Source organism: Sinohyriopsis cumingii, chromosome 8 (genome assembly GCF_028554795.1).
Source record: "Sinohyriopsis cumingii isolate HCF-2022 chromosome 8, ASM2855479v2, whole genome shotgun sequence".
Lineage (NCBI taxonomy): Eukaryota > Metazoa > Mollusca > Bivalvia > Unionida > Unionidae > Sinohyriopsis > Sinohyriopsis cumingii.
Window position 1 is genome coordinate 85422290 of NC_142968.1, and position 23031 is coordinate 85445320.

Consider the following 23031-nt stretch of genomic DNA (forward strand, 5'->3'; position numbering starts at 1 on the left):
ACACGCTAATATTTGATAACGAAGATTCTATGAACATACATAGGATTGTAGTGTGATATGAAAAACCTAGATGATTGTCAATGAAAATGGACAGTATATATAACGACATAAGACACAAAAAAAAAATACTCGACCTTAATGGACAGTATGTATAACGACATAAGACTTTAAAATATTCGATTTAACACATACTATCCTATCATAATTAGTAAAGGCAATATATGGATTCCACATAAGAAGAATTTTGACTCAATGCAAAAAATGGTTACATGACGGTCTGTTTTTTAATACGACATACTATTCCATGATTCTAAATAATTTACTTGATATGAAATAAATTTAATATTTCTTCTCATCATGACTGAACTGGAGGTATATTATTGTGGAAAATACTATATTGCAATGGGTCATGAAGAACAAAATGCTGTACGATCGGGAATTGGGGAGTCTACACAAGATCATAAAAAATATGCTGAAATAGGTAAATGTAATTAAGTCAATGTTACATCTGGTGAAATCACATGCGCTTTCTTTTGCATTAACATTAACAGAGTAACCGGTTAGCGATTTTAAGAACACATCAAAGTATTGGTGGCTCTGGATGAAATAGACCATCTGTACTTTGCCAGTTTCAACCGTACAAGGCACTATAAAACAGGCACTTTTGGAGGAACATTGGTATGACTCGGATGAAATCATTTAAAGACAATATCAACAAATTAGGCTAAACTATGATGTTATGGTGATGGTGTGGTTATGGTAGCAAGTGATATCGTCATTAAACTAGGTGGCAAAACAGGTTACAATAACAATATACCATAAGTCATCAGACAACTTTAGTCCAGGAACAGATACTGCTATAAATACTAACATGGTAACAACCTGAATTATAGCTTCGGAAAAATAGTCAGTAAGAATTAATAAAATGATTAATCTTAAAAAACCGATCGAAAAGCAGGAAATGTGAGTATTAACAATGTGAGTATTAACAATCTGTATAAGATGCATAACAATAATAAAAGTCTTGTACTCTACAGAGCCAAACCTGTGCGCGATTTTAAAGAAATATATTTAGAAACAAATGGACACGGGTAATAATTATTACAATGGTAGAAGAAGCTAGTATACTTCCTTTTAATAATAAACTATTTCGTTTCATTATTAGTGTCGCTTTCTGTTTGCCTTTGATCAAAACAGCTAATAACAAACCAATTAATGTTTCTATAAAGACCTTAATATCATCAGCATATAGTGAAACATTTATTTGCTGACTACGACAGCCAAATGATAACAGCCAAATGGTGACTACAACAGCCAAATGCTGACTACTACAACCAAATGATAACAGCCAAATGCTGACTACAACAGCCAAATGCTGACTACGACAGCCAAATGATAACACGCAATGCTGCTACTGGTTGTTCTTACCCATTTCTAACAAGCGCTTGTCAGTAAGTTTCATTCCATGTTTAACTTTGCCAACGAAAGGATTTGTACAACCTTTTCACCACCACCTCCACTTGTTCGAATAGATGCCTCTATAGAATTAGTTATTTTTTTATTATATATATATATATATATATATATATATATATATATATATATATATATATATATATATATTGTAATAATAAACTAATTCGATATAGGCATCTGATTGAAACCAACCGACAAACACCCGTATCTCCTCCCAACCACCTGTCATCCAAAACACTGCACTAGGAACATCCAACACTTAGGATACACAGAATTCTCTCCGACGATGAAACATTCCTCAAACGGCCTGAATAGTTATCTAAACATTTGATTTACCGAGGCTACGACAAGAATTGCGGAGACAACTCAAAAGGCTAAACAAACAAACCGCAATAACCTACCAAAATATGGAGAGAAGGTAAAGGATGATAAAATACCGTTTATCCTGACACACCATCCAGACAACCCTAAAGTATGTAAAATTAGCGGAAAACACTGACCCTTCGTGGAATCATGTGGCGCACTAAAGTTAATCATCCGGAACAAACCTGTAGTAGCCTTATGGATCCCTAAAAACCTAAGGGAAATCCTAGTCATGGCGATGCTAACGCAAATCACTAACCAATACCACTCTAGTCAGTATGGCTCCTGTGGCAATCATAGGTGCAAAACCTTTCAACATATGAAAGAGACCAGGACATTTTCTAGCACAGCCACTAGAGACATGCTGAACATACTTGGTCCAAACTAAAGGTGCAAAACAGAGAATGTAATTTATCTCCTCACATGTACGATCTGTAGCCTTCAGCATGTCGGAGAAACAAAAATTCTACAGGAAAGGATCAACTTTCATTGATCTGATTGAATGAAAAAGACGCTGTAAAGAAGCCTAGAAGCAGAACACTTCTCTTTCCGTGGCCACACTTTCGGTGATATAACACATTTTGCAATCGCTTACAACCTCAACTGGAGTTCTGAAACCAAGACAGAAACGAAATCTTAATGGATACACAGCCTCAGTACCCTTTTACCCAAGAGGTTTACACCAAGACGACTAGAAAAAACAGCCATGCACAAACAATTATCTTTCTGAAGCCGACATATTTTCTTTTAAATAATTCACTAAATTTGCTTTTGAGTCACCATATATCCTGTAATTGCTACTATAACAATGAAATATCCGGGATATAATTTGAACTTATATACATTGACATAAAATAATAGATATCGTTATACTACTCGATTTCTAGGTCAACAAGTTGAAATAACCTAGTAAAAACATAATACATTTATAGGTTTAATGTCTGTGGAAATAGTCACATAAGTTTTGCAAGTACAAGGTATTTTCTGATTGATTTGTTTGTATTGTCTATGTTTTGTATTTGCCTTTGAAAAGACTAACTTGGAGTCGAAAGCGCTCATGCAAGTTAGACACTATTTTTGTGCTGTTCGTTGTCAGTTTATTACATACATATATAGTTAGCTAATTTGTTAGTTAGTCAGTCTGCTAGTTAAATAAATTATTGGGTCAACATATTTGCCTTGTCAAAGTTGTGCATCTCATATATCAAGCACAGTTCGAGTTCTACTCTATGTTTCACATGGTAATTGTAATAACGTCAATAGTTTGCTTTACTGTACCATAACACCTTTTGAGAATATTCAAATGATATTATTTCATCAAGCAAGATGTCAAAATAACTGTTGTACAAGATACTTTGGTCCACTTTATTCTGAAAGTTTGAACCAGTTGTGCATACTCTTTTTATTTTAACGACCTAAATAGTTTTCTTTGTCTCAGAAGTACTATTACCTTCTTCTGCTTTCGTTTTAGTTTTCAACATTGTATAGACCATCTTGTATGTTGTAAAGCAGAAGTGCTCGTCTAAATAGTATATCAATAGTCTATCCTTTACAAACTCTAATTACTTCACAGTAGGGTCACCTAAAAATACTTTTTCTGCTCGTAAATATGTCTTACCCAAAATCAGGAAAGGAGAGCATTGAATCAATAAATGTCCAAATGTGGAATTACAGCATTCTTGCCTAATTTGACGTTAGGCTTGCTTTAGGTTTCAGTTTGCATGATAAACGAATATGTTAATCCATTAGTGTGACCTATTTTTGTTTTCAAAGCTGACTTCTGATTTACTAGTGAAATATTCCGAATTGTGATTTGGCAATATATATGTCTATACATATGTCCATTTGTGTTTTCGTAAAGCGTTATATTAACTCTTTTCATAATATATGCTTTCTCTTCGCAAATGGAAACATATTCAATATTTTCTTTCTAAAAAACTTCATTGACGGACTTTATTAGTACAAGTATTTCTCTTCATTAAAATATACGTTCTCCGTTTTAATGGTATAATTAAAGTGAAGTGTATGTTAACTCATATTTAGGTCAGTTTGATCTAATCTTGACAACACATCACTGACATGATGATTTTATGTATATTGTTGCAGTTTTTAATGATATCTGTTTGGAAATGGTTTCATAAGTAACCAGCATAGACTCTCCTGTATGGAATAGCTCTTATTCCTTGTTTGTGCAATATGTAGTTAGTTCGTTCATTACACCAAATATTAAATTTCGAATAATATTTATATTTCATAATCGTGTTATCTTTCTTCCTGAATAATATTTGTGCAATACTTTGTGTCAGAAAATGTATAAATGTCTACAGTACTGATTGTGCTGAGTATTGATGCTGTATTTTAAATTAGATCCCTTTTAATCAAATATATTTATTTAAAAACTGACAGGAATAGTTTTCTACTTTCATAGATAAGCAACGATAAGTCTATCAGAAAAAGTGTTGCTTAAAAAGAAAATATTTTTAGTTGCAGATGGTATACAAGTATGATGACAATTTTTTTTTTATGAAACTGATATATACAAGTATATGCATAAAGGAGCAATGACTAATGGTTGCTATATATTGATCTTTTAATTTCTAACAGGAAACATATGTTTCCTGCGTAAGACAGTAAAGATTCCTGCTCAATTGCTAGCAACAACATATTACAATTTATAAAATTTGTATCAAACATCACTTTTATTTATGCTGAACTGTTACTTTCAGATTTTCTACAATTAACGTCATTCTATAAATTAAAGAAGTCTAACTATCGCAGGATCCATTTATAATGGCTCTGCAAATGCAGAAATCGAAATTCAAACGTATTGGCGTTAAGATTTAAATCATTAATAGAAAAGATATGAGGGATTGATTTTGTCGTCACTGGATAAATATTAGACGTACATTTTTAAATTCCACTTTCTGTTTCTGGCTTGATAAATTGTCGGATATTAAATATTCCGTTTTATTGATTATGCCATTCGATTTGTCTTTGCAAAAACATTCATATGATTCTCCAGCTTGACAATCATTAAAGTATGCATTTCCGAGTAAGATACCTTGACTTTCCCAGAAGGAATTCTTTTTATTTCTATACATTAATTAAGTCTGTTGCAGCCACATGGGATCCTCACATAAATTATGCATAATATTGATTACCACACCATTTTGCATCAAGGTGAATAAACTTTTATGGAAACTCTCTAAGTAATTGAACCTATGTTCTGTGTCGAGAATTAGAGCCCCAAGATGACTACTTGTTTGCATGTAAGACATTACCTTGTGCGTAATATTAATGTTGTTTACCCCATTTTTTCATGACTGGCAAACTCATTCGGACTCATACAGAAGAATGAGTTGGTAGGAGATGGCAGTGTAATCCAATTCAGTTAAAAATTTCAGTCTTTTAAACTCTGAATACAATGTACATGTCGTTGTCTGGTGTCTAAGTATCAACGCCTTAGATGCCACGGTCACCGATCCTTTTCACATAGATATCTACATCTAATAAGATACAAAAATAGGTCTAAACGCTTTCATACATCGCAGGTAAAAACATAACTTTAGCGCAATCTGTCTGTCTTCAATTTACAGTGCACAAAATCCCTTGAAGTATATAGTATAGTGTAAGTATTCTGTAATAGTGTACTGTTTGGTTAAATAGCATACTTTATGAATGAAATCATATATTTATGTTGTGGTTCGTTTCGGTCTCTGACCTGAACACTTTATGCCCTCATTGAATGCTTTTCGTTTTGTAATGCTATGCCATTTCATAATTCATTTAACCTCAGCATCTCAGCTTGTAATATGCCATTTCATAATTCATTTAACCTCAACATCTCAGTGTGTAATATGCCATTTCATAATTCATTTAACCTCAACATCTCAGCCTGTAATATGCCATTTCATAATTCATTTAACCTCAACATCTCAGCATGTAATATGCCATTTCATAATTCATTTAACTTCAATATCTCAGCATGTAAACCCGCAAACATTTGAACGTGAAATAGTAATTTTACTGTCAATAACTGTACTTATTGTCATTTTTTTAAAAACAGTTTACACATGGTTAAGTCAGGTTATGCCGGCAAAATTACTATCCGTTTTAATTTAATCCTCGATATAACATGCTATGCTTTCTTGCATTAGAACGATTTGGTCATGGTCCAAAACTAATAATTCTCATCCATGCTTACGCAGACAACGGCTGAGTGGGCAATGATTGAATGACAAAAGCTGGATAACAGTGATTGGAGGTAGGATGTTCAATTTTATTTTGAACCTAATTAGTATTTGGAACTTAACTGGTATTTCAATTAATGCGTTATAAACGTGGCAAGTACATAGCCTCAGATGAAGTGATTTGTGCCTGGTCTGAAAAGCATACCCTGAAAAGATTTTGTATCGAACATCCTATTAAAATTATTCATATAAGGTCTCTTCTTCACTAAGTCGCCGGGGCTCAGTGTTTAGCGTTTGTTAGGGATTAAAGGGGTGCGGGTTCGAATCCTACCATCACACCATCCTGCGTGTGATCTTTAGGCAAAGCATTTATTCGAATTAAGTCGCGGTACTAAATAGCCTGTTTGTGATGATGTGCGTAAAAATAATATATTAAGTATATTTGTTTGTTGCAGTAAATGACACTAATGCATAAAAACGTCTATACCATCTAAGTTCCTAATACTTATTATTGGTTGATATTTCTTCTTTTAACCCTGTCGGGAAGCTCTCTATATATTCTAACAGGTAATACGTCTACATATATATTAGTGCTCGATTCAGTGTTCGGTATTTTCAATTATGACTGAATCTACTTCGTTCGTCTTGAATTCAGTAATCTTTTCGTTGGAAATTGATTTTCATTGCATTGTGCTTACCTTATGTTTAAATTTTTGTCTAGGATCTAACTCACTATTGATTCATACATTCATTTTCATAAAACACATAACTTATTTATATTTCTTAATCGTTTTCTATCATTAAGCTGAATTACTTTTGTGGATACATATTTTCCAAAATAAATCTAATAAATTTCATCTTAGCTCTGTATTGTGGATGTGTTGTTTTTTTTCTGCGCTTCGCTACAAACTTACTTTGGCGTCATTTGCAGAATACTATTCTCTTTCAAGTTTTCATTCCTACTGAATGGCCGACGATTTTCCCTTTAATATATTGTGTTAAATATATCATTTTTGAGAGTTTTTCACATTCAAGTGTAGCTTTTGATTGGTTGTGTTTTTTATTTTGTTATATTCAACGCTATAACACCATTAAGATTTTAGGTATTTCTTTTACAATTCGTACATTGTTGTAGACGAAATTTATACGTTCATAACATCAAATTGGTTAAATGTTTGTAATCTAAAACATTTCCATATAAATGCTGCTGTATCTCTAGTGCTAATGTCTGGACAAAACCTTGTTAATATTCAAGCCTATAAATGTATGACCTACTTTAAATCGTTTCCAACATGAGTAATTACAAAAGGCTCCAAAGGCCCTCTAAATGACGCCAAAATAAAAGTGTTCCTGCAGAAAAGTTTCGTATATTTATTTTCTTTAAGACTTCAAGCAAGACATGTGGAAAATAACATTTGGGATCACAAGTACAAACATTTTCCAACGACCTTTACTAGGTAATAATTTATTTCAACATATATTTCAAGACCTTCTTTACGATTACTCCAATCAAACCTACTGATTTGTATTATTTTACTTGGATATTGATGTGATTAGATATTTAATAGGTAGGTATTAAGAAACTGCTGGGGATTCTTTTTATCTTTATTTGGGGTTTCCTTTCAATGTTTTAATGTCAAAAGCCATACTCTAACACATTTCGTTTTACATCAGGTTTGTTCTTGTTGTTGTTGTAGGGTTTAACGCCATTTTTCAGCACATGATAGGCTATACATGGCGGCCAGTATTAATGGTGGAGAAAGAACCCGGGAAAACCCCGGAAAGAACCACCGACCCACGAGAATCTACTGGCAAGCTTTCTCACATACCCACATTAGTCCAATGAGACTCGAACCCACGCAGGCAGAGGTGAGATGGCAGTGATCCTTAACGGAGAGCGCTTTAGACCACTAGGCCACTCGGGGCCCCCATCAGGTTTGCATAACATGATTAACAGTAGTGATACTGGCACAACAAAAATAAAAATATTATCAAGTTTAAAGACGAAATAACAACTGAATCACTCGAAGTAGAAGTATACAACGTAATTACTTAACCTTCGCTACGATTTTCCAACTCTATAGTGCCCCAACCGGAAGTGACGTACATTTACCCCCACAAGACCGCGTACACTCTTCTTATCGAAAATAAAAGCGCTATAAACTTTGAATAGGAAACATTTAAATGAAATTATTGAAAACTATCGTTCAGCCTTATATCGCTTTCAAAACTGTATCTCTGTTTCAATTTATCTTCAAAATTGCCGGAAATACATGTAAAAAGGAATCCAAGCTGGCTACATAATATCAGACGACTTTGAAAAAGAAAAGAAATAGGCACACTTAAAAAGAACCAAAGTTGGCTTCCTTATGTTTGCCATCTTCACTAAAACAAAACTGATAAACTTAAAAGAATCCAAAGTCAGTTTCCATGTTTGGATTGTTGTAATACAAATGCATTTGTACTGAAGATTCTGTCTGTAAGTTTAAGCAAAGAGTTTACTGCTCGCTACCAGATGTGTTTATTCATTACTAGGGCTTCTATTTGTTTGCCATATGTAATGATAATTGATACAAACTGGCATTGATGGGCACATTGTAAAATGCATACACAACAATAACTTCCTATAATTAAACTTTTGTAACCCATGCTAGAGAAAAGATTATCATTTGGAGTCAAAGTGAATGTATTTTCAAATAATTATTTTTTTTGCGATGAACTGTCGTATAGTTAACCTGGATACAATCTTTGACACGTTGCAACTTATAATGTGTCATTTTGCAATTTTTGTATCTGACATAAGCGATTCACACTACAGTAAGAATGCTTACAACATCCGGGGTCCGCTACATGTATGAAATTCGTTGATATAGTTTTCTTTAAATTATTCTGATGATGAACAAATAAGGAATAAATGATTATAATGCAAGGTAAGGTTTCTTTCACTGTATTTTCAAATAAGGGTTTTGCTTATTTATTGTATTGTACAGTGCACGGGGAGCACAACTTGAAACAAAAGTAGTTCCTTCCTTAAGCCCTTGGACATACACCTTGATTAAAAACATTTCACCATAACTTTTGGGACAGGAATTTTTTAAAATTTATTATCTATATATAAATTTTAAAACAATAATTAGCGCGTTTCTAGAACTGACTTTATTTTATTAACAGAAACAAATGAATGTTGTTATGCATAAGTATTCGCTAGTCTTGGTATGCCTTTAATACATCAAACTGCAGAATTATATGATTACGTTGTTTCAAGAAGAAAACTATCTATGTACATTTGAACAAAAAGAGTCAATCGTTTTCTGAAAAGAAACTAAATCACAAGCTCTCTTTACGCGGGTGATTATAAAAGAACTATGCACATTGTTATAACAGACATCTGCTTTGAGTAAACACTTCCTCAAATAATTACACCAATGCATGGAACAATAAAAGTAAGTACAGTACTTATTTAAAAATGAAAACTATACAAAACAGCTATACGTACCGAATCCTCGTGTTACAATGTCAGAATGTACACGAAAGAGCTCTGATATAAAATATCTTCTTCAGCTGACAAGTTTGCAGAAATTATGTGTCCGTGATATGTGAAAGTAATTGTAAATGTCTCCATTTAATACAAACTGGTGTTTTACGCGAATGTCAAAACGTCTAATTCTAAAGAGCACATTTTCTTCTTTGTTACTTATATTTAGTATTATTCATTATATACTTTTCAATAGTATAATAGTCACAGGTGAATAAAAGTTCTTCATGATTTCACAGCTCGGGAAATTACAGACATCTAATCATCATAACCAAATTGATTCAAATATGCACTATTGACGCAACAAGCAACATTACATTTACCGTACATACTCGTCGATTCAGATCATCAATGTAAATCTTTTATTGCGACATTTCGTCTGGACATATTTTGGTGTAATGCTAACTGAATTGTGTTAATCGCATATTAACGATGTATGATTGAAACAAGCCATGAAATATTATATGTCCCTTATACTGTACATGTTTACAAAAGCTAGCATATCTTTTTGACATTTATAAGTATTAGTTAAAAAGATTGTTTGTCTACTTGGTACTAGAACTGCAACGTATTTTCTTTTAATTCTACATAATCAATTAACATATTTGTCCTTTAACCATTAATCGCTCTGGTGGCCTAATGGTTAGTGCATCCGCTATGGATGCGGCAGGTCGTGGGTTCGATCCCCGGCAGAGTCATACCAAAGACTTACAAATATGGTACTAACACCTGCCTTGTTTGGCGCTCAGCATTAAGAAGTTAGTGTTAGGACTGGTCGGTCAGGTTTCATGATAATGTGACTGAGTGGGACATGATGCCCCAGTGCTAAACATCACTACATAATGCCACACTGCAGACATCGTAGCGATATGACTGAACAATTGTTAAAGCTACGTAAAAATCCAACTCATACACGTCCAAGTCATAATCCTTTACCATTAACATTATCGTTGTCTAGTTTCAGTTTAAATTCTCCCAATATTCATACAGCGACACATGTTGTTATTGCATACAAAATTTGAACGGCTGACCCAGTCAACTTCAGTATGTCTGTCTTACCTTGTTTATAGAACAAAATGGTTTTGTACTATTATATGACCCATACATAAACACGGGACACAATATATAAGTTGATGTCAAATTGTCTTGGGGTTGAATTGTCCCTGGTGTTGAAATGAAATTAATAAATGTAAGATATGAGATTTTGGTTTTAAATATTTAATAAATCCATTTTTTGGCATTTAGTTTAATTAATGAATTGATAATTTTAGATAAATTACAAATTACAGTTAACGATAGCTTTTATCCCGAGTAGACAAAATAGTGTCAAAGATATTTTTGTAAGTTTAAAAAAGTATAATTTCGATGATAGTTGAGAAAAACTCTAGCTTTTATGATATATATATATATATATATATATATATATATATATATATATATATATATATATAATAACATACAGAACAAGCCAAACGCAATATGTTTTCTTCGATAGACAATATGCATATTATTCAACTACCTTTTCATATGAATTTTAATGACATGGCGTTTTTTGACGTCTTAGTGTAATAAACAAATTAGAAACAATCCTGTCCATTGCATAATACATCATTTACATTGTTTGCTCTTAAGTGCGACAAAACTGTCTACGTGATTTCTTTTTCCTTCTTTTTTTATAAGTGTCACAAGCTTGGAGAATATTTGTATAAGATAAATCTCCGAGATTGGATTCTAACTTTGGTATGCATTTTGAAAGACAAGGTTGCCTTCTTATCTTTATACACTGCAAAAATATTTAATATTGTTTTATGTGTATGCGTGTGCGTGTATCTGTTCTTGTGTGTGTGTGTAAAATGACACATGTTTAAGAATAAGGCTTTTTCGTATAAAATAAAATGTATTCCATATTGGAAAGTAAATTTAATAATGAAATTGCACAATGTTTTCTAATATTGTATTTTTATGTGTTACAATACTAACTGCACGCAAAAGATAGCAATTTATCCGCAGTGACCACGTATAGTGAATAAAACCCCTATCCAACTCCTGTAACAGGAAACGTGGCTTTCAAAGAAATAATACGCAAAAACAATTTCTATAGGTAGGAACCAAAATCAAGAAAAGAACGATTAATATTTTTATGTCAGCACAGTTCAGCCATCATTCATTAAGACGAGACTGAAACAAAATTAACTGAAAAGATTTTTGTTTTTTATTGAATTTAATAAACAATATTTCACTGCATGAAAATGTCGACATACATCACAATTTATTGATAAAGTGTCTATTAGCTGTTGTTTATATTCTTCATGCCATCCATCATTCAGGTCCCGTTTGTCCATTAAGATATATATCTATAACACTTCAGTTCACTTTGTTGGACGTTTAATATTTCTTGGGAGGGACTGAAAACGAGAAGAATAAAAGAATCACGATACTGAGTAGATCGACATATAGTTACATATATATATATATATATATATATATATATATATATATATATATATATATTTGATTCAACTAGAGAATAAGTTCATGACATTAATGTAAAATGTAAAATGAATTGTTTGTTATTAAGTTTTAATTGTTCCGAATTTATTTGTCAGTCTGTAGAATTACCGGTTCTCTCGTCCTTCGCACTGATCTTTCTTGAACATTCATCGGGCACATTTTGCTGATTAATGTTTAAGAAAAAATCTGTAGTTTCAATTTTCAGGGGAAATATAGTTGCTCTATTAACTTGTAAAGCGTACAATTTCGATGAAAGATGAGAAAAAACTCAAGCTGTTGTTATTTTTATTAAAAGCACAAAAGCAACCTAGTTATATATGTCTTCTTCGATAGACAATATACATACTATTCAACTACCTTTTCATATAAATGAATGATTTAGCGTTATTTAATGTCTAAGTGATATTACAAAAACAGAACAACCTTCTCCTTTGCATAATATAATATTTATATTGTTTCTTTTACGAGCGAAAATACTATCGAAATGGTTTCTTTTTTCTTCCTTTTTTTCTTGTGTCGAAAGCTTGGAGAATATTTGTATATGATAAATCTCTTCAGATGAGGCGATTATAATTTGCGATTAAAGATAGGCGCAGACTAATGTCTCATTTCTACAACAAATAGCTATTTCATACCGGTCTTACTTTGGATTGCGTTGGAAAATTCATTCTAATTTTCTTTTATTTTAATGCAATGACATCAGAAGGAAACTCTGATCAGGAAATAATTTTTCCATGCAATCTTTAAGTAATGAAAATATATAGATTATAATAATCCATGTGTAATGCAAAACTAATATTCCACTAAAGGTGATCTATACCGATAACGAATCAACCTTGCTAAGTTTCCCTGTGTGATTGACTTTTTTCTTTCTCTTTTCACTGCCTTTCTCTTAAATTAACAGCATATGCGATGATTGTACCAACAATCAAGTGTTGAATGGGATGTGTTCCAAACACTTGACAAACGGAGAGTAAGACAAGTCAATCGACTGAGATGTACACAGTATATATTCGATTTGATATTGTAGATAGTTTCTCTCAGAATCAATATACTGCATCAATCGTAAAAACCTATATACCGACGCGGTAAGATGTGGATGAACAATTTGTAACAGATGCTAAAGATTTATTATATTCCCAATACATACAATACTTACATTTCTTTGGCCATTTGAAATGATAACCCATTCCAAATCCATCTCCCATTCCACCACCATATCCTCCTCCATATCCACCGCCATATCCCATTCCGTATCCACCCCCGTATCCACCACCGTAACCTCCTCCATACCCACCGCCATATCCCATTCCGTATCCACCCCCGTATCCACCACCGTAACCTCCTCCATATCCACCGCCATATCCCATTCCGTATCCGCCTCCGTAACCACCACCGTATCCACCTCCGTAGCCCTCACCATATCCACCTCCGAAACCTCCGCCAAATCCCCATTTCTTTGGGGGTGGTTTTTTCCAGAAGGCGTTGGCGGAAGCCAAAATGACAACGAGCAGCAAAACTACTATCTTCATTTTGAGTGACTACAAAAAGAAATGTTCAGAGCATTACATTGTTCATGGCATTATTGTTCATGATGCTTCTCCTTCAAACTTCTCTCAGTCGTCTGCTTTTCATGCATTCAGCTTTCGAATAGTTTTGGCTGCATTGAAATGTTGACTGCAATATTAACAGGCTTCATACAGACAAATAACCATTACAATGCCAAAATCTTCTACAGACAATTTGCATTGTGTCTTAAGTTTGATGGCAAATATAATGAAACAATTACTTCGCTTTTTTATATTGGCAAAGGTTTACGCTAAGTTATTATCTTAATGCAGTGAAAACATATCGATTTGAAAATGAATTCTTTGCTATTTGGGTACAATTGCATCATAATTGGTGTAACACAACAAAAGGCGAAGAATTAAAGATAATTTGAAATTAAGCACGACCCCACATGACGTACACTTTAGAAATGCAAATGTTTCAAATGTTGTATACAGAATATTTAATACGCACCACAAAACGCTTACGTATTAGATATATTTTGATACGATGTTACAGTTCTGCACAGGTGGCTACCTGTAAGCCACATTCCACAGGTAATACTTGCAGAAGTTTCCTATAATTCCTCACCCTAAGTCTTGACTGTTTTATTACGTCAAGGCTTTGTATTTAAGTAGGTTCGAATAATCAAACTATTGCGTTTACGTTTATATCTTTGGAAACCACGGTGTGCCAGATTTATATTTAGCGGGTTGCTGGTTCGTATTTAGCCGATACCAACTTTTCTCGGTACCAGCACTATAATTCAATTGTTTAAGTTGTAAATAGTTTATCGTGAGCTGATGTGCAATGAAATACTAATTAGTCAACCAAACAATTCCTTAGTAAAGATACGATGTCTTCCATTAGTTTATAAATCTCTCAAGTAAATATAAAGATTGAATGTACGTGTTCAGAAAAGAGCTTACCTGTAGGAAAGGGCCTTCTTCTCTGCTCTCGGAGCAGTCGAATTCGGTATTTATACAAATCTACCGCAAGATGTTTTGCCATTAATGCCGGACTTAGCGTTATTTCATTAATCATTTATTTTCAATGAAAACCAATAAAAACGTCTATAAAATTATATATGACCACGCGCACGTATTGTGCAGCCTGAACAAATCCGGAACTGTCATAGAAACAAAAACATTGAAACCCGCAAGAGTTTTTCATTAAAATGCAGATGTCAACATATCAGTACCTAACACAAAAACATTAAAATTAGAGCACGTCTGCAAAACATGTATGTGTAATGAAAAATAGTTTTCTTCTGGAGTCAACATTTTCCTACTTTTGTGGTTGATTTTAAATTTAGATTGATTTTATATAACTAAAATTGAATGACAAATCAAAAGTTAAGGTTATGCTTATTTTTGTAAAGACAATTTCAAGATAATGGTATTTATTGATATTTTATTGTGCAGAAAAAAATGCATGAGTTACGAGTAAAGTATCAATGGCTGATAAGCATCTTACAGGCATTAATCATCTATTGGGATTTTTAGTATCACAGTCTTGGCTGATTTGAAGTTGAAACAGACGTCTTTGTTTCCACATCAAGAGACGGCACACTGTGTCTAGAGAAAACTTTTTGGCATTAGAGGAACTACTCAGCCAATTACTAGTATGAATATTATAATGCAGTATCAATAAGACAAGGTCGAAAGAGAAAGGAAGTGTAGAAGAAGCACATGTGAAATGATCAAAAGTAGTAATTTTAGCAATATTAGTAGTAGTGCAAGTGGCAGAAGTAGCAGTTTTAGGAGTAGCAGAAGTAAAAGTATTAGTAGTTGGAGCTATAACAGTAACATTAGAAGAAGAATATCAAATGAGAATATTGATGAAGTATGTTAACAATAGCAGATAAACGACTGTAACTTATCAGCGACAGTTTTAACTACTGATGTTATAATTATTCTTCTGATTAATATTATATATGTATATTTATTATTATTATTATTATTATTAGCAGTAGTAATAGCATTAGTATTAGTGGTAGTACTATTATTATAGTTATTGTTGTTGTTGTTCTGCAAGATGATTTTGTTAATGTGTAGAGACTACTATAGGATTTGGTATTAGATGTATTTTACTGATTTTATGTTGCAAAGATTACTGAATCACATAATAAACCAAACTTTGTAAGTACATCGTTAAATACCACCCTTTCCACTCTTCTCAGAAGTCGTTTAAATTATGACCCTTATATATGAAGAAAATAAAGAAAATAAATAATTCACTCTTTTCCTACATTTTTCTTTTTTCCTTTTGCATTCATTCTCCTTTCTGTTTACTTGTTCTTTCTTATATTCATTCTTTGACCGGTATAATAAGAAGTTTCAAAATATAAATGTTTATTGTGGGGAGGGGATGGAATGTTGTCGAAAGCAGTTTTAACAAAACGTTGGTTTTTGCGATTTGTATTGATGCTTAGTGAAATGTGTTATACTGGATATTAATGACATCTAATATATACTTGCTTATCTTAGTTGGTAAAGTCAATAATTAGGTCCCACAACTCCTTCCATATATGAATTATGTTGTCTGAATGCAAAATATCATTGAGTGATTAATAGATTATAAATCCAACAAAATGAATATAAATAATTAAACCTAATCTTTATTAACTTGAATATTACTTCTCATCATGATTGGAGGTATATTATTGGGGGAAAAACAGCTTATTGCAACTTGTCCTGAAAAACCTAATAATGTAGTGTGTGTGATTGGGGAGCCTACACGATATCATATAAAATATGATAATATACGTACGTATGATTATAGATCTAGACCAGTTAAGTTCTGATGAAAACTACCTGATTTAAAAAATTATTTCAATGTTTATTTATACTGAAATAACATATGGACTTATTACTTTGCAAAATAGTTACGGACTAATACAAGGAGGAATATCAAGTCTACATCAAAGTATGAATAATGTAAGAAATAGACCATCTTTTCGTAGTCTGTTTTAACTGCAAAACAATGAAGCGAAATGTGCATGGGGGGATAATCTATGATATTATTGTTTATAGTATAGTTTTGTGATATGGTTATGAAACTGGGTGGTAAAATAGGCTGCAATAACAATTTACATAAATCCTGAGATATATTAAAAAATCCAGAAACAAATACAACTATAAATACTAACGTGGCAATAAATTGAATTCCAGCAAGTGACGAATAGTCTGTAAGAATTCATTAAATGATAAACCAATTGAAAAGAAGAAAACGGGAGTATGGAATATGTAGACCAGAAGGCAAGTAACAATTAAAATATTGCAAACCATACAACCGAATCTGTGAACGATTTAAATGAAGTAAATCAAGAAACAAATTAGCAAGCATTTATTATTATTAAAATGGTTGTAGAAGTTGGTGTGCTTACATTTAATAGTATACGTTTGAGAGCGTTTCATTGTTTAATTCCTATTGTCGTTATCTCTACGCCTTTGATCAAAACCAGAATAATTAACCAGCTAATGTTTATATAGTACACTAATATCATCAGCTAACACATAATAAACTCAATGCTGAATAGGCACGAGTGTGTGCTATATTGCCAAGATAGCACACAATTCTGCTACTGATTGCTCATACCCAATTCAAACGAGCAGTTGTCGGTATGTTTCAATGTATCTTTAACTTTGTGAACGAACGTATTGGTACTACCTTTATCACCGCGTCCACCACCTGTTCCTCGCCATGTCGAACGTTTTACACGATATATTTCGATTATATTTTTTCTAATATTTTGGTTCCATGTCTGTCTCTTTAATAAGTTTAATTCTTCATGTGAATGGATTTTACAGCTTTAAATTGTAAATGGAGGATCGATTAAATTGTTGGCAAATTTTTCTAGTCATTTGTTTAAAAATTGATGCCTTGATATGATTGTGAATAATTCCGTTATCAAAATGTTCTTTCCTTATATTCCGAATATATCGGCTATATATTGCACAGTAAACGGAATGTATTTCCATTATTTTTTCGTATTTTATTACGTCTTGATCTGGATTGCTTCTTTAGATATTTATGGGATTTGTTAAGGAATTATTCCCTTGTTTGATTCCTAGTTTATTCTGGATGTAAACCACCCTTATTTGATTGAATTATTAGGCCTTAGGTGTAGTTTTACGAATGAATAATTTTTTCTTTAATCGGTTACTGAAAAGTATGCCAGGATATTGTTATACATCTTGACAATATTTTTATCTACTTGTTGAAGGAATTATAGACAGGTTATCGGGGCTTCAAGAATTATTTATTATGTGTAACTTTTTTTTTCTTCTCTTTAATTGTATTTGAGACATTCATTGATAACATGGCTTGGTGTTTCTGGGGTGGGGCAATGTCCGCACGCTAAGCTGACACTAGGTAAGAACTACCCAATCGGCCTGCCATAAGTGATTTCCCTGATTTTTGTAATTATTTGTCATGTCTTTGGCGTCATTTTGATTCAACAGTATTGACATGCTGACTTTTATACGTATTGTTCTTTGGATGTAAAAAAACCTGCGTCCTTTTGTTTTGATGTCCCTTTTCCATTGACATTTCCTATCGATTTTGTGCTAGGGTTCGTTCAAGTTAGTTTTTGCTACTTTATCGGCCCTTTTGTTTACTGGTGTGGCATTGTGTCAATGTGTGATGTCATCTACATTAATTCCATAGATGAAGTGTTTTTGTCCAGGGTTTCGATCCTTAAGTTGCCTCTCTCAAGAGATTTTCTCTGTTAGAAGAGTTAACTGATTCCAGAGAGCGCCGTATGCTTAGAGAGTCCTTAATTATAACTAGCTTTCCATTTTCATGTGTTTTGATCCATTTAATTGCTTGCTTTATAGATCATAATTCGTTTATATATATATATATATATATATATATATATATATATATATATATATATATATATATATATATATATATGTATGGAGGAGTTATTGGGAAGTCTTTCTCCCACTTTAATGTCCTAGCCAGGGATCATCAACACTGCTATAGTGTTTCTTGAGATTTGTTATGTAGAGCTATCAGTAAAGATCAATGTATGGATCCCTAGTATGTACCATCTATCTCCAAGAATATTGTTGCCCTAATTTATAATAGTTGGTATTGTTTCGACCGATACTCTAAAGGCTAAAAGTTTATTTTTGGGGTGTTGCAGGCCCAAAACACAAGAGTAGGGTATCTTGTCAGAAAAGCCTGAAGGTCATTAATTTTTAATTCTCTTTGGAGGTCATGGATGTTTTCCCTTTGACACGTTTGAGACCAGTTTATGCCGGTTTATATCATCTCTCTATGATATTCCTGGTTGAGTGCTTGAAGTCATCGATAGAGATCCGTGCCTCTCAGGAACAATATTTCTCGACTCCTAAGACTTGAAGTTCCTCCCAGGAAGATCGTTTGAACCCACAGGTGCAGATAGCTAGAGCTTGGTACTGTATTGAAATAAATTTAGGTCTGCCAAGGCATATGTCTGGCACCCGTAATCTATTTTCGAACGAATTAATATCCTGTAGAATGGCGTGTCCTGGTCTGCCCTTCAATCGATTCCCTTTAGGTTCCTCAGGAAGGTTAAGTCATATTCGCATCTCACATGCGTAGCTATGTGACTGTCATATATTTGGTGCTCATTGATTAGCTTCTGCAAGAATTTTGTCGGTTTTTCGATTCGGATCACAATGGTACTAATGTATAAACTCGGTATTTCCGAAGCAGACCTTGCATTTAGGTGAAAACAGTACTCCAGATGTCTTAGTGGGAAATGTCGGAAATCCCTTCTATGGGACCAACGATCAATTTTATCTATTCCAGACTGCACCTCGCCTAAAACAGCTTCACTGGATAGGTTACCCTCTATCGAGATTCCGCTGACGTAGGCAAACTGCGTTGGGTCCAGACGGTATTGATCTATTGATTGTCCAGGTCATCAGCAATAATCTTGAGCCTTAATGGAGAGGGAAGGATATCGAAAAGTGGGTCACTCACTGGGTAAATACTGGTACCCTCAATATAATAAATCTATAAAACAAGTACTCTCAGCAATTGGATTAACAATATGTACACCCAAAATAGCAGAAGGTGTCGATTCGGAAAGTAAATAATTCAAGGTCGCTATGAAATGACCACTTCTCATTACTCGTCAAATTCCATATAATAACTCATGTTCACAAAATAATTAATATTATATGATGAAGCTATGATAAAGCAGACTGTGAAGCATTTCAATCCATCTGTGAAGGCCAGCAGTACGACCACAATAGATATAAACTCAACCAGAACATTGAAGAAACTCTGTCTTCGGCGGCTGAAGAAAGCATACCAAAACAATTGGGAGGAGGTGTCAAACAAATTGTCCAATGGTGGAATGACGAATGCAAGAAGGTCATTAAAAAATAAAACCGAGCTCTTACCAACTTTAAAAACACTCAGCAATCATTATACCTACCTTTTAAAACATAAACAAAATGAAGCAATACCCTAAAAATATCATTCTCACCGCAGAAAAAAAAAACATGAAAGAAATATTGCCTATCATTAAATTTTAAAAGAAACACGAAACAAATATAGGTACAAATTAAATCAATTAGGTGAAAGTCTATTTTCTTTACCCCCTACCCAGACTATTTAATACATACCGGATTAACGATGACCTATTTGTCCTTTCCACAATGGCCTTCTATGTTAATAAGCATTAGCTTATATAATAGAGATTAATAAATTCTATTATCTGAGAAGGTAATCATTGTCCGGTGTTTCAAAACGCTGCGTAACCAGTATATACTCTTTTGTATGGAATAATTTTTTTCTTTTTCTTTATTTTTGCAATATGTAGTTAGTTTTATTCATTACACAAAACATTAAACTTAGAGTATTATTTCTATTTCTTAATCGTGTTATCTTTCTTCCTAGATCTGAATAATATTTGTTCAGCATTTTGTGACAGAAATTCTACATTCATTGATTCAGGATAAGTGTCTTCAATACTTTTTTCAGTTATTTGTACTGAATATTGTTGCTGTATTTTAAATTAGTTCCCTTGTAATCAAATGTAAGATTTATTTATAAAAACAGACATGAATATTGTCCTACATTTTTAGTAAAGCAGTGAGAATTATATCAGGAAAATGTGTTGCTTTAACCAAAAATATTTTCAGGTTCAGATGGTATACAAGTATGATGACAGTTGTTTCTGAAACTGATATAAAATTAATGAGCTATAAACGTGGCGAGTACATAACCTCAGATGCTGTGATCTGTGGCTGGTCTGAAAAGCATACGTGAAAAGAATGATTTTCGAATATCCTATTAAATATTATACATACCATGTCTATCCATAGCTAAGCAGCCGAGACCAAGTGTATAGCGTTTTGTAGGGATCGGAGGGGTGCGGGTTCGATGCCTACCATCACACCAGCATGGGTGCCATCTTTAGGCAAGGAATTTTACTTGAATTATTGCGGTCCAAAATAACCTGTTTTTGATTATGTGCCGTACCAAAAATATATCAACTATATTTGTTTGTTGCAGTAAATGACATTAATGCATAAAAACATCTATATCATCGAAGTTCCTAATACATATTAGTGATTTCTTCTTTTAACCCGGCCTGCGAGGTGTATATACATTCTAACAGCCATTACTTACACACACACACACACACACACACACACACACACACAAACACACACACACACATCTATATATATATATATATATATATATATATATATATATATATATATATATATATATATATATATATATTAGCGTTCAATTCAGTGTTCAGTATTTTTATTTAAAACTGAATCTACTTCGTTCGTTACAAGTTCAGTAATCTTTTCTTGCAAATAGATTTTCATTGTACTATACTTACCTTGAATATTTGAATTTGTTGTGTAGGACCTCACTGATCACTGATACTTTCATCTTTACTTTATATATATATATATATATATATATATATATATATATATATATATATATATATATATATACATGACATATATATATATATGTATATACATAGACATATATATATATATATATATATATATATATATATATATATATATATATATATATATATATATATATATATATGTATGTATGTATATCTTGTTTATAATTCTTAATCATTTTCTAGCATTAATTTGAAATACGAATAGGTATGGTAGATTTCGGTTGGTTCATGTACCAGAAAAGAATCTGTCATCTGATACCTTCAGTTGCCAGATTGAGTCTTTGTCTGTGTAATGTACTTTTGGTGTGTATATTTAAGAAGATTGTCGGTACATATGTTTTATAAAAACGTTTCCAGCATCTTCCGGTTTCATTTTTCTTGCAGTGTCTTACAGTTGTTTTATCAAATCTAGTAGTAGCAGTGTGTGTATGTGTGTGTGGATAAATATTTTTCAAAATAAATCTAATAACTTTTATCTTACCTCCATATTGTGAATGTGTTATTTTTCTAAGCTTCGCTGCAATCTTACTTTCGAGTCATTTGTAGAATACTATTCTCTTTCAAGTTTTCATTCCTGTTAGTCGTTTACGGTTTTCCCTTTAATATTGGTGTTAAATATATTTTTACGATAGTACAAAACGCATCGTATAAGAGGTTTTTTTTTCACATTCAAATCTAATTTTTTTATTTGTTGTGTTTGTGATTTTGTTATATCCTACGCTATAAAACCATTTAAATTTTTGTTTTCTTTACAACTTTTACATAGCAAGTAATATAAATTTTGTAAGTTCTATTTCATCAACAGTCTTAATTTCATAACACATAATTGGTCCCATTTGTGTAATATAAATCATTTACATTTGAACGCTACTGTATGCTTATTGCTAATGTCTGCCAAAAACGTTGTCAATATTCAAGACTATAAGACCTAATTTAATTAGTTGCCAACTAGAGGAAACTAAAATAATTTTTAAGTATATTTTAAACAAACATGGGTAATTACAAATGCGATCCTAAGGCCCTCTAAATAACACCGAAATACAAGTTTTACTGCAGAATCGTTGCTTTCATTTGTTTTCCTAAGACATTAGACTAGACTTGTGGAAATTATATGCGCACAAATTCTAGATTGGGATCACAAGTAAGTTTCTAACGAATTTTATATGTGATAATTTCTTTAAACATTTTTAAAAATAATTTCTTTACAATTACTCCGATCAAGTTATTGATTATTACAACAATTGGCACACTTCAAAGAATCCAAGGTTACTTTCCGAGTTATGATTGCTTGTAATAAAATAACATTTGTCTTTGATATTCTGTCTGCATGTTTAAGCAAAGAGGTTATTGTAAGCTGCCAGTTTTTTTTATTTATCACTGGAATTATATTTATTTGCGACATGTATTCATGATTGATAGAAACGGGCATTGATGGGCGCAGGTTAAATAGT

At 32.5% G+C, this 23031-nt stretch overlaps 1 protein-coding gene across 1 annotated transcript; it reads right to left on the bottom strand.

Moving 5' to 3' along the window:
* Positions 1–11762: 11762 nt before the first annotated feature.
* LOC149794047 (uncharacterized) lies at positions 11763–14610 on the bottom strand. Its single transcript, XM_089966502.1, has 3 exons — positions 14553–14610; positions 13235–13616; positions 11763–11969 (listed from the first exon to the last, which is right to left on the bottom strand). Exons 2-3 carry the CDS (start codon positions 13605–13607, stop codon positions 11950–11952), a joined length of 393 nt encoding a protein of 130 aa, XP_089822628.1. The 5' UTR covers positions 13608–13616; positions 14553–14610; the 3' UTR covers positions 11763–11949.
* Positions 14611–23031: the final 8421 nt, after the last annotated feature.

Coding starts and splice junctions, on each gene's coding strand:
- LOC149794047 (XM_089966502.1), bottom strand. CDS start 13,607: ATGAAGATAGTAGTTTTGCTGCTCGTTGTCATTTTGGCTTCCGCCAAC. Junction 11,970..13,234: donor TTTCAAATGGCCAAAGAAAT/GTAAGTATTGTA, acceptor TCTCGTTTTCAG/TCCCTCCCAAGAAATATTAA.